Raw genomic sequence first — 12359 nt, forward strand, 5'->3', positions numbered from 1 at the left:
TGTACTAAAGCATCACATTTGATAGCATAAACAGAGACAAACACATGGCCTGCAGGGACAAATTGTGCCTCTGATGGTTTTGTAAAGTGTGATGAAAGGAAAGTGGGGAGAATTTTTTGTCTTTCGCTCTATTTTGCAGTTAAGGACGGTTTGTCTTCCAGTTTGTTCTTTTCATAAAAGCCAGAGATCTGAATTATTGTCAGTTTTACAGACATTACCTAAAGCCAGACATGTGAGACAGAAATAAAAGTTTTCTTTGTGATGACAGCACAGTGTGAGAATTTGTCTTTGCTTGTTGACATTAAATGAAGGGAAACATTTTGAAAGTGTTTTATCTCAACACCTCAGGTGAAATATAAAACATTACCATATTCAAAGTGGTGCAAAAAACATTAAGTTTAAATGAATCAAAAGAAAATAAATGCAGATATTTTGATAACTCAGTAATTGTTTTAGTAATTTTTAAGCAGATAAATAAAAAAATACCTGTGCTCATTTGTCTCACATGATAGGAAAAAATATTTCCTTTGTGACCTCTGATTCACCAGAATAAATATATTTGAAGATGTTCACCTAAACGGTGAAAATCTAGAAGTCTCACTGTTCTATAAAATATTTCTATTATTTTATTCTATAAAAAACTATTTTATAGACAGAATAATTAATTTAAAAAGAAAATCAGATTGTGGTAGATTTAAGTGACTGTTGCAGTCTCATGAAACAGCATAAAAATGGGGTGTAAGATAGTTTTCCACATTAAACTCACCTGTACAATACCAGCTGTTCATTGGTAACTGAAAAAAGCATACCTCTGCTATGCTTCTTTTCTTTTGTGTCTGTTTCGAGCAGGTTTAATAACATCACAGCCTGCTGATAAGATCATTTATAAAGATTTTACTCTCTCAGTTCTGATTAGGATGAAGTAAAAATTACACTTTTTGCTGGAGTTTCTCAAAACGCACTCCTTGTGATGGGGACAGAGTGGCTTCACTCCTTTGTCCACTCTCACAACACCCTTTAATGTTGATGGATCTTTCCTTTGCAACATAAAGCACAATCAAGCCACTGTTGCTATGAATCTGTGCTATATATATATACATATATATAAAAAACTGTGCTGAAGAAGTGCTGCAGAATTTCTCAGAAAGTTGCACATAAGAACCTCCACTCCCGGAGAACACCAATTTACTCCCTGAGTGCAAGTTTTAAGTAATAACAAACTGAATGTTTCTGTCCTAAACTCAGCATTTCAAAATAAAAGCCTGTGTTGAGACGTGGCGTCTCCCCTGAGGGATGGATGGGCAGCTCCCAGAGCGTATCCTGCATGCAGGCCAGTCCTGATAGAAGACACAGCACGAGACCACATGATGAAACGAAATGAAAGCTGGCGAAAGCCTCGGTCACTCAACACGCATGCATTCACTCACACACACACACACACACACACACACACACACACACACACACACACACACACACACACACACACACACACACACACACACACACACACACAACATGTGAGTGAGCTCGTTTTTCTTTCTTTCCCTGTATCTGACAATCTGAGCTTCTCGTCATTCAGTCGTGGTGTGGCTTCTCGGCCCATGCAGCACACCGTTGTCTGAGTCAGGATGGAAAGATGAGGACGGGGCATCCCACTCACCCTCCGCACGGCCGGAGACACTGCTGCGCTGCTGTCATGGCAACAGCAGCAGTCACCACCGCCAGCATGGGCCTGTAATGCACAGGCCAGGAGGAGTCACACACAAGCGCGCGCGCGCGCGCGCACGCACACACACACACACACACACACACACACACACACACACACACACACACACACACACACACACACACAAGAGAGCACGACACACGGTAGAAAACTGCACCGAGGAGGAAACCACTGATCCTAAATGAGCCTGTTTTTCCTCTAACATCTGTAGACACGCGCAAGCTGGGTTGTTCAAACACTGTCACTAAACATAAAAGTCACAAATAATCTCATTATTCTTTGTTCGGAACACATTTTTCTTTCTTTTTATTGTTTTTGAAGATTTCATCGTGAATATAAATAATGTTCTTAAGCTGACTTCCAAAACATACATTGATATTTTATTCAGATTTAACGGCCATTTAAAAAAAAAAAAGAACAAAAAAAAGCACTTTATACATTATTGGAATCTCACTCTGCGTAAAGTATTTCCTATTTAAAATCCTTCATCGGTGTTTTTTTAAAGAATGATTTCTGCCTCCACCCTCTTCCATCCTCCGTGTCTCCAAATCGGACATTTTCTCTGCGGCTGGGCAACATAAAGCTACTTGTAAACCGCAGGCTTTGCAGCAAATTACCAGTGTAATGCAGATTTGAGTGTGTGTTGTTTTTTCCCCCTTTACGTGGTAGAAAAAGCCCACAATGCAAAAGCTAATCCCATTCAAACAGGTGTTAGGAGCAGAAACAGTCCCAGGTGGCGCATGTTGATCGGATGCATGGCCATACAGAGGTACACTCTGAGCATCTTTGCGCTTTTTTCGAGGGGTTGAGCAACCCGCATCCGAAAATAGTGTTGTCTGTTAGAAAGTAGGTCGATAGGAACTGAGAGAGACGTTTGTTTCCACGCTTTTGTCTGTGTTCTTTGTTGTTTAGCGAGGACTGTGGGCTTTTTTTTCATAGCCTACCCTTGTGTGGAGCGTTTTACGCACAGGTGGGAGATACCCGCTCAGCATAGGACAGCCCCCCTTTCTGCTCCTCAGCGGATGATGTGAGGAAGTGACATTTTTCACTGCTGCGGTTCGGGACAGCACTGCTCCTCTGCAAACAGGTGTGCTGCTGTCCGGGTCAGTTTGACTGAGAAGCCACAGAGAGGTAGCGTCCCCAAACCTGAACCGAGCCTCCTGGACGCGGGACAGCGGGGACCAGAGGAGAAAGACATCCACCCGTTCAAGTCTGTTCTTTATTAGCCTGGGCTGTTTGAACGGTTTCAGACAGAGAGGGAGAGGGGGAGCAATGGCAACGAAAAAGGCGTGCGTGGAGGCACCCAAAAGGAGCCGGAGTCCGGTCGTTTTAGAGGCGGAGATGTTCAGTGAATTTCAGGACTGGTGTCTCCGGACTTATGGAGACTCCGGTAAAACAAAGACCGTCACCCGGCGAAAATACAACAAAATCATGCAGACACTGTTGCAGAACGACGAGTCGGATGGCGTTTATGTCGACAACAGCCACATCAACGCCAAATTCAAATTCTGGGTGAAGTCTAAAGGATTTCAGGTCGGGACCAACGTTTTGGGAGAGCACAACAAGAAAGGAGCTCCAGGGAAGCCCGTTTTATACGTCCCGGTCAAGTCAACGGTAAAGTGTGTGTGTGTGTGTGTGTGTGTGTGTGTGTGTGTGTGTGTGTGTGTGTGTGTGTGTGTGTGTGTGTGTGTGTGCGTGCGTGCGTGTGCATGCTTGTGCATATGTGTGTGTGGCACAGAGAGGGAACGTGCGTGTACATGAGCATGAGGTGTCCCGTCGCCGCCTATAAGTTATCATTATATCAGGGTGCACACATGCACCTGTCACACGGATAAAACGCCAACTTGAAATGTTTTGTCGTCCCGTCTCGCCCTCATCCCTGCCGATGAAGCTTCACTTTGTCCACATCCCAACCAGAACAGCCCTACTGTCATCCCTTGCTGCCATAGCAACGCCGGTGCCTCCTGGCAATCGCATTTGAAAAAAAAAACAAAAAAAAAAAAACAGGGAGTCGAGGCTATCAAGCAAAAGCATCTCACCAGCGAGGTTTAAGTCCTGTCAGCGCTGCCGGGTGCAAAGCACGAGATAATTTACTTACTGACAGCATTTTGCGTGAACCTTGCAGTTCGGGTCTCGTGTAGCCCGGTATGGTGATGCTGTGCGCGCGCACGTGGATGCAGCGGCATGTTGGTGGGTCTGTGTCAGGTTTCTCTGGTGTTACCAGCTGAGAAGCTGCAGAAGCTTCTTCTTCTTTCTTTTTTTTAAATCCAAACTTAAGATGATCACGTTCAGCGTTTTTCATGCCGAGAAGCTCAGCAGGTTTCATTGTCAGCGATTCATCAAAGGACACACGCACTCACTGTCCCATCTAAACCAAGAAGCACGCGCTGTGTCCGTGCGTCGACCTGGCTGATTTTTCTTTCTTCGGGAGGGCAAAGATAGGCTTCTAAAGTACTGAAAGAGGGGGCATTGTAACGAAATGGCACGGCGTGGCAAACAGCCCGAGTGTTTAGTCCCCACTTTTCATTGTCCTGGGCAGGATGCGGATCGGCTAACAGGCATTCGTTGCTCTGGCAACACCTGTGCAGCCCAGGACAGCCCGCCTCTGCCGCATTTTATTCTGTAGTCTACGATCCGACGTTAAGCTCTGTAAGCTCGTCTAAGATTATCTTCAAGAGAAACTCACTGCAGGTAATTTCCACATTTTAGCGGAGAGTATAAGCGGTGCGTAATTGGTGACCACGTGAGGGGCTGTGGCGGAAACAAAAGCGTCTGCTCTGGGCTGATAGCGACATACGCCCACAGTTAGTACTCAGACTTCACTTCTCCGTTCTCCTGGATGATGTGTGGCGATGTTTCGCTTGTAAAATGGAAGTCAGGTCAGTGAAGCTGCAGGTGCTTCAAGGGTTAAGTTTTATTAGGCCTATTTGTCGGACTGGCCAGATAAACATGTGCATGATGAACTGTCAGCCAGTGCCCCAGCAGCTTTTCCTGCACGCGGAAAACAAACACGCTGGCTGTGCTCACGCGCGCGCGCCCATGTCTATGTATGGTGTTTGGGCCTGCTGTGCCAGCACGGAGACAACCACCATTTTAAATAAGCGCCTTCAGGAATAATCTCCCCCACCCGGCCTGCTGGGACAGAGTCTCTCCGGACCTCAAAGAGCAGAAACACATTTCCTGCGAACAAACCGGAGAAGATTCTGGCTCCAGTCAGAGACAGAGTCCTTTGACTTTTAGCTGAATAGCACTGATCCCTCTACAGGTGTTTTACCTGTGTGAATGGACGATTTAGACTACAAAACTCCTCTAATCTCGGCTCAATATTGTGTTTCCCCCCTGAGCAGGAGGGCAGGTGTGATCTGACTCCGCAGGTGCAGATGGTGCCTGAAATGTGATGTTGATGAGCTTTTGTCTGTTTTTTTTTTGGCCATTTCTAGTTGATACCAGTTTAATATATTGATCAATATAACCTGATCAGCTTTAAAAAAAAAAATCCATGTGAAAAGCAGATGAGCTGAAATAAAATCTGAACAAGGCCTTAAAAGTGTGGTTCTTTTTAAAAACAGGGTACCTTAATGTTTACTGGAGAGGAGTGTGCACACTTTTGTAGCTAATATCAGAAGGCAGGGGGAAACCTCCCCCTGACTCAGCTGCACTTGGGAAATTTAAACAACAAACAAAACATCAGCCAACAAAAGCTGCTTCTGATGATGAGTCAGAAGCCACAAATCAACCAATTCATGTGCATGTGACTGCTATAGAAAGCCCGATTTTTGATTCAGCTGGTCTTCGTGGGCTTTATAAATAGGCTGTCCGGTGCCACTGGAAAAGGAACACGCATACACATGTACAAACACGCACACACAATGGTCAGTGCCTGCTCGCAGGGCTGCAGGGCCGGGGACGTATCTCTGGAGCGCGAGCACTGGAAGCCCCTCTGCAGCTGCTCCCAGGGTGTGCCAAGTTTCTGTGTGGGAGCAGGCATGGGGCTAAATGACGGGAGGCTGGGTGGGGGTAGGGATGGTTGGTGGCTGATGTGCAGACAGAGAAGGTCTCTTCTGTGTGTCAGCAAAGCATACAAGGCGGCTTCAGTGTGTGGCAGGACAGAAAGACAGGGCACAGTAGCACAGACTCAGCGCTGATGCCTCTTTTCAAGCCGGGACACAGAATTATTTTCTGTCCTCCTGCTCCTGTTGTCTCGCCCTCTTTCTGCACATCTCAGAGCCCTGCAACTGCTCGGAGAATCCAGCAGCCCTCAGTGTGGAGATGCAACCTCGTTTAGCTCTCATTATGTCCTGATTAGAGGACGCTACAGAGGAGGAGGGGGATAGGACCAGAAACAGACACAGAGATGCACCACAGAATTTTACACAAAATGAGCACAAGCCTCTTCCTGAGTGAAGAAACGGGGCTTAATCGCCCTGTGCATTTCCTTTCAGCTGACATGAGCATTGTACTGAAGAAAATTTTTGAAAAACTGCGAGCTGTTGCTTTTTGTTGCCATGCCTACTGAAAGCTGTAAATATCTCTGTTCATGTCTCACGGCTTTGGTGGACATGCTCTCACACAGAGACACACAGAAGTACTTCACATGAAAGGGGCTCGAACTGTGCGCACAGGACATGCTGGCACAGACTGTGAACCAGACAAAATAAGTGTTCATTTAAGCCCATTTAACCGTTTAATAGACAAAAGAGAAACAAACGATGTAAAAACTAAGAGCCTATCAGCAGAAATCAGCATCTAAACAAGCAGAAAACAGTGAAACGTCATCATAGTCAGGATTGTTCTTTCTTTGTTTTTTTTTGTCCAAAGCAGTTGACTTCTGATCAATAAAGCTACAGATTATTGTCTGTCAATCAGCCTTTTCACCTTTTCTTTTAAAGAATTGAATACTTGTCTTTGTCTTTCTGCTTTGGGCTTCTTAAATGTGAGAATTTCCTGCTTTTGTTCTTATTCCACTCATGTCGAGCTTTGCGCTGATAAAAGAAAGAATTTAAAAGGACACAACCTCGAGCCCCTTTCAAGATCTTCTGACATTTTATTGACAAAATCCCACATCAATCAATAGCTGACAATGACAATAAACATTAGTTACAGCCACAAAGTGACAGCACATGATCAAAGGAAGACATGATTACCACAGAAAGAGGTTTTCAGACTGAAGAACTGAATGAAGCTTTATTTCCTAAAATAAGGGTTTGTCTCGGGACGTCCCCACATTGTTAGTCCTTATCCATGTCTCGGAAAATGGGCACTAAATGTTTGCTCCTCGCCCACGTCAGATGGGATGAGGAACATCATCATTATTATCTGATTAATTAGTCCGCGTTTCCCCTGAGAGCCCGTCTTTTGTGGATGGGCCACAGAGTCAAAAGAATACTGGCCCTATTATTCAGCAGCATTTGCATTAATGCTATTTTTTGCATAGAGAGTCTCCAGCGCTTTTGTCCAGCCTTTTTTGTTTCATCCTTCTCTGGCAGCGCCTATTAGGAGCAACACATGGGCTCACGCTCGTGGGTTCAAATAGCAAAAGGCTCAGCAGCCCAAACAAGAATCAACGCAGTTGTTCACATCTCGTTCTTCATCAGAGCTGCAGAGAAATTACCCGAGCACCTCTAATAGTAATTTCCCTGTTCCTTTTATTTATTTATTTGTTTTAAAGGTTTTAAAGTGGCTGTTTACCCCCAAATCAAATATCATTATTTTTCCTCTGGCCTGTTTTGTTATTTATCCATCTAGAATGTTTTAGAGTCATCTACCCAGTATTGGAGATATCGAACAGTATAGATGTCTGCCTTGTCTTGAATATAATGAAAGGAAATGGCTCTGTGGTGTTCAAACAGTTTGAATATATATATATAAAACCAACAGCAATGTCTCTTTTCAGAAATCACAACCTGGTGACTAAGAAAAATCAAAAAAACAATAAAAAAAAATCAACAAACCTTTGTGAGGTGGGCAGTTTCACTTTGGGACTACTTTCTTTGTACTAAACTATCCCCACCAATCGTATCACTGCGCACTGATAACAGGCTCCTGCTTGTGACAGGAAGTGCAACATGTTCTTATCCCTGGGTGTAATATAATGCATTTTTGTCACATGTCACCCTGGGTCTTATTATTAAAAACAAGGTGTCCACGGAAATATTGGCAGAAGAGACACACAAAGTCTGCAATAGGAGGGTGGGAGCAGTCTCATAAGTCATTAGGAGACTGGGCTTCTTGTCTTATCGGGTCCTTTCTGTTTTGCACTTCTTCCTTTTTTTACTTGGTGATTGTTGTTCTGTTTTTCACAGCCTTTAACTTTCACTTTGACTCACAGGTTATGTTTAGAGACTGGAAACTGCTTGGTTACATTGAGTAAAAGATCCAAGTTTGGGGTAAAATGCATCTCTGCATGTTGAAAAATGACTAAATCAGAACACAAACGTCCAAGGACACCCTGTGTATTGAATGCACATTAGCTGGCTGCAAACATCCTATTGTTTGTGGGTGCAGTTCGAAAGAAAATAGTTCCTATATGAAACTGTTGGCTCAAACTAAGAGACAGGGAAGAAGTCCGAACAGGAGATTTTTGTAAATAAAAAATGATTTATTGCGAATAAACTAACAAAACACAAAGACCAAAGATGGTTGGTAGAAGGTGGAAGCAGGAGAGAGATCCTGGGACAGATTTTATCACTCCAGGAAGGCCTAGGCATTAGCTGCAATAGCTGACGACCCTCCGAGCATTTCATGTCACTGTTCTTTCCTGTTGGAGCGCCAAACGAGACGTCACAACTGCTGGCATGGTGCACTTTAGTGACATTTTGATTGTTGTGCACCAGGCTGGAGGCATTTCTATGATATATCAATCAGATGACGGAGAGGGAAATTGCTTGAACGTTTAGAAAAGATAACAAGGAAAAAAAGGAAGATTATAGTTATGGTGTCATAATGTGAACCAGAAATGACGAATGCATCAGCTGTAAACCCGCTTAAGTCAACTGTTGTACAAGATAGTCAAAGGGCTTTCACACTGGGTCATAATTTCTGGGAAGAGACGTTGCTGCTGAGTGTTTCGATTCCCATTTAGTACCGTTATAGCCAAGGAAACGCAGATCGTCTGCATGTATAAAATAACACAACAGGAGCTGAGGTGATTCTTCTTTTAGCAGCTGAGCATTTGAACTTCCGAGCCCATGCTTTGCTCCTAAGAGGGGCTGAACAAAAAAAACTGCCCTCAAAGCTGGAGATGTGTCTCATTGGGGTCTTCTTTGTTAAACAGGAGTCAATTAAAGATCCATAAAGAGTATATTTATGGCAGCATTTGTTCATGTGGTTATCTCAGACTTTGCTGCGTTACTGTGACTTACTGTAAACGGGTGACAAAATCCATACTGTGCGCGAGCGTGTGTGCTCGTACAAAGAGGGGGTCGCTGATCGCATGCTCTGTGTTTCCTCCCTTCAGCACCCTCTCTGTTGCCATGGAGAGACCGTTCTTTGCTTTCCCATAGGAGGAGAAATTAACACCATTTTTAACTGGCCCAGGGGCCTCCCCCCTGTGTGGGAGATAGTCTGAGTTGTGCTCCGCGCACACACACAGCCTTAAAGACGGCAATAATCTCCCTACCACACCGTTGCTGTCATTTTTAATACCTTTGCAAGGCCAACGTTTAACGAACTGGGACAGCATGATAATAGCCTGAAAACGGTTAAATGGACTCTGGGATGTGATGATGTATGTGCGAGTCATTTACATACCATTTTAAGTCAGTGACTGAAACGTCAACAGTGCCAGTCTGCTGGGGGCCAGAGGGACCGTCTGTGTCTCCGGCTCGGTGGGATATTGGGGATGTCACACACTCTATCAAATAATGTTCATCATGGGAGCAGCCGAGAGGGACGAGCACACACCGAGACACACACACACCCACACACACGGAGACGTCGGACAGAGGGGTTGAGCTCGGTGCACCTAATGTGGATTTAATGACGGGCCTTTATGAAATGAAGCAGACAGGAGAGGATGATAGTGAAAAGAAAAGAAATAGAAGGGGAGGGGGGCGTTTTATATTATAAAAATGGGGACAGTGTTGAGGTAAGAGTTTCTTTTATCCCAGTTTTTTTCCATGACAAACCTTTGTCTTGCGGTGTTGTCCCCATGACACACATACAGGCGCAGGAGGAACAAGGATTGGCCCATTTATGTACCCATTAGCCAGCTGATAGATTTACAGAGGGGAGATGGGACTTTAAAAGATGACCTGTTGTCACATCTGCCTTGAGATCATCTGAGTCATGAGTACTGTTGACACAGCCATCTCCCTGTGTTCTGGGTACACACACATGTAAACAGACACACACATAAAAGCACCTGAGCACATATCCCTGCACCATCAATTTACGCTACTAATTGTGCAACAATCCTGCAAAATAGAAGTTGCATTTCACTTTAAATGGGACCTATTATGCAGTTCCCTTTTTTGCCTGTCGCTAAAGTGGATTTCTTTTTTAAATAATGAGTTTTAAATAAGGAGGTCAGTGTATGTGCAACCATCCCGTGAGCCTAAAAGCTTATAACACTCGGGTTTAACACACCTGCTGTTTACACTGTAATATTCTGCTTGAGAGGGGCAGCCAATTAGAAGAAAGATGACTTAAAAGGAGTGGAGAGGCAAAAGCTGCAATTCTTCTGGTGGCCACTTGAGGCTTAATTCCAACAGTGAGTCAATATGCATAGACTTCAATGTTAAAACCATGTTTACAGCCTGGTGAAAAATATTTTGGACTTTGTGGATAGTTATCCCTATTTTTAAGAAAAGAGTCAGGCAGCTGGAGAGTCGTAAGCCTTAAAAATAGGGGCTGTTTGGCTGTTTTAACAGGTTTTAGCTAAGTTTACTCTCCAAATAGGACCTCTGAACCTCTTTTTTGTGCCTTTGGCGCCTTTTGAAGCATTTTAATCAAATTATAAATCAAATAGTATGACTTAGTGTGCAGTGTATACAATCCTCAAAGTCTCTTTTTGTATTTTATTAGTCTGTTGAATTAGCACCCCACCATTTTATCCAAGCAAGGTCACTTTTCGCTCAGAAAAACAACATGGTGGTTGCCAAAGTGATAACATGAGAGAAGAGAAAACAGTGGAGATCATCACAGCAGCTACATCTGTCTTTTATCTACAGTCTATTGTCTCAGGCAGTGGTTAAACCCAGCGACACCAGGACCCGGACTGAGAATAAGGCTTATTTTAAACTGTGAATCATGCAAAGCTGCACAGAGCTGGAAACATGCAGGTTCACTTTAATTAGATTTCTGATTTTCAGATTTCGGCCTGTCCCACTCGTGTTTATCTGGTCGGCCATGGAGCTAATTTCTTGTGTGATACATCTCTTCTATCTTTGGCGGCCTGTCTTTGTGACCCAGCTGCTTCCCCTGAACCTCCCCCCACCTCCTCCTCTCTTCCTCCTCCTCCTGACCTGCCTGTGTGCAGGACTGCTCCTCTCTCCCCTCGGCGACTCTCGGCTACAGTTGGTGTGTGCGTGTGTGTGTGCGCGTGTGTATGTGTGCGCGCGACTGCCAGCGGGGGTGGGGGCAGTCGACTCAACCCCTCCAGTCTCCTAGCAACAGAGCGGTTTGGTGCGGGACAGGGGGAGGCGCAGGGGATGGGGGCTGGTTGTACAGTGACTGGGGAGAGCAAAGTCCTATGGGATTACAAAGATGGAGGGAAGGAGGAAAGGCGAAGAAGGAGGGTGAGAGTTTTGCTGTGTTGTTGCCGATTAGGGATGCTGACATGTCTCCTTTGCGCTTTAGAGCGGCATGTTGCTGAAGAGACCAAATATCTACAGCTCTGCTCAACAGCTGTTCTCCTCAGAGATGCTTCAGCTCTGCCCGGTAGACATATATACTGCGCTTAAACACACACTGAGAGCAGGCTGTGGTTAGAGGTGAATGTTTAACTCTCTGTTGACTAAGAAAAACCCAACTCATTGACGCAGGGAAGCCCCGAGAAGGGGCCTTCATGAAGCAGGAAATGCACTTTTAGCTCAGTGCTCTCACCAAAAACTGTATATAAAAGAGAGCTACAGCCACTGTGGGATCCTTTGGTTTCTGAAGCCCAGCTTTGAAGCCTCAGTTTTAGTACTTCGGCCAACGTTATGTTGTTTTTTTAAAACTCGAATGAGACACATTTGGGGAAGAAGGTGGAGTGCGCCGTTATCAGCTTGGTTAGTAATTAAACAGCTATAAACTGTAGGGATGCAAAACAGAGACGCAGATGCCTGCTAATAAACACTAAACAGCATAAAAAAAGAAAAAAAAAATCCAGCTTAACTCACCAAACTGGAGCACAGACTTCTTGGAATGGCTTTGGGGAAAATAAATCATAGAGGAGGCCAGATTATTTGACATATAAAGGCATCAACACCACAAAGATGGTAAACAAGTCCAGTTCAGGGATTTAGGTTAGTAGAAGTGACGCTGAGCAGGCTGATAAAACTGTCCGCAGCACTCACTAAGCAAACTTTACGTTTAAGGCAAGTCAAATGCAGGAGATATAAAAACAGTTACCTTACTTTATTTGTTATAAACTCAGTAATAGAACTGTGTAGACGCTTTGATACCAGGCTGTAAACTGGTTTAT

The 12359-nt window shown here is 44.4% G+C and overlaps 1 protein-coding gene across 2 annotated transcripts in view; it reads left to right on the plus strand.

The window, feature by feature from the left end:
- The first annotated feature begins 2114 nt into the window (after positions 1-2114).
- Positions 2115-12359, plus strand: part of nol4la (nucleolar protein 4-like a) — a 34486-nt gene continuing 24241 nt past the window's right edge. Inside the window, exon 1 of one of the 2 annotated variants that reach the window (XM_080897851.1) lies at positions 2115-3346. In XM_080897851.1, the coding sequence (XP_080753977.1) occupies positions 3005-3346 (342 nt within the window). In that variant the 5' untranslated portion in view covers positions 2115-3004. Of the gene's footprint in view, positions 3347-11391; positions 11470-12359 lie in introns of those variants that run through there. The other variant, XM_080897852.1, reaches the window with a different exon arrangement.

Source organism: Rhamphochromis sp. 'chilingali', assembly GCF_963969265.1.
Source record: "Rhamphochromis sp. 'chilingali' genome assembly, chromosome: 12".
Lineage (NCBI taxonomy): Eukaryota > Metazoa > Chordata > Actinopteri > Cichliformes > Cichlidae > Rhamphochromis > Rhamphochromis sp. 'chilingali'.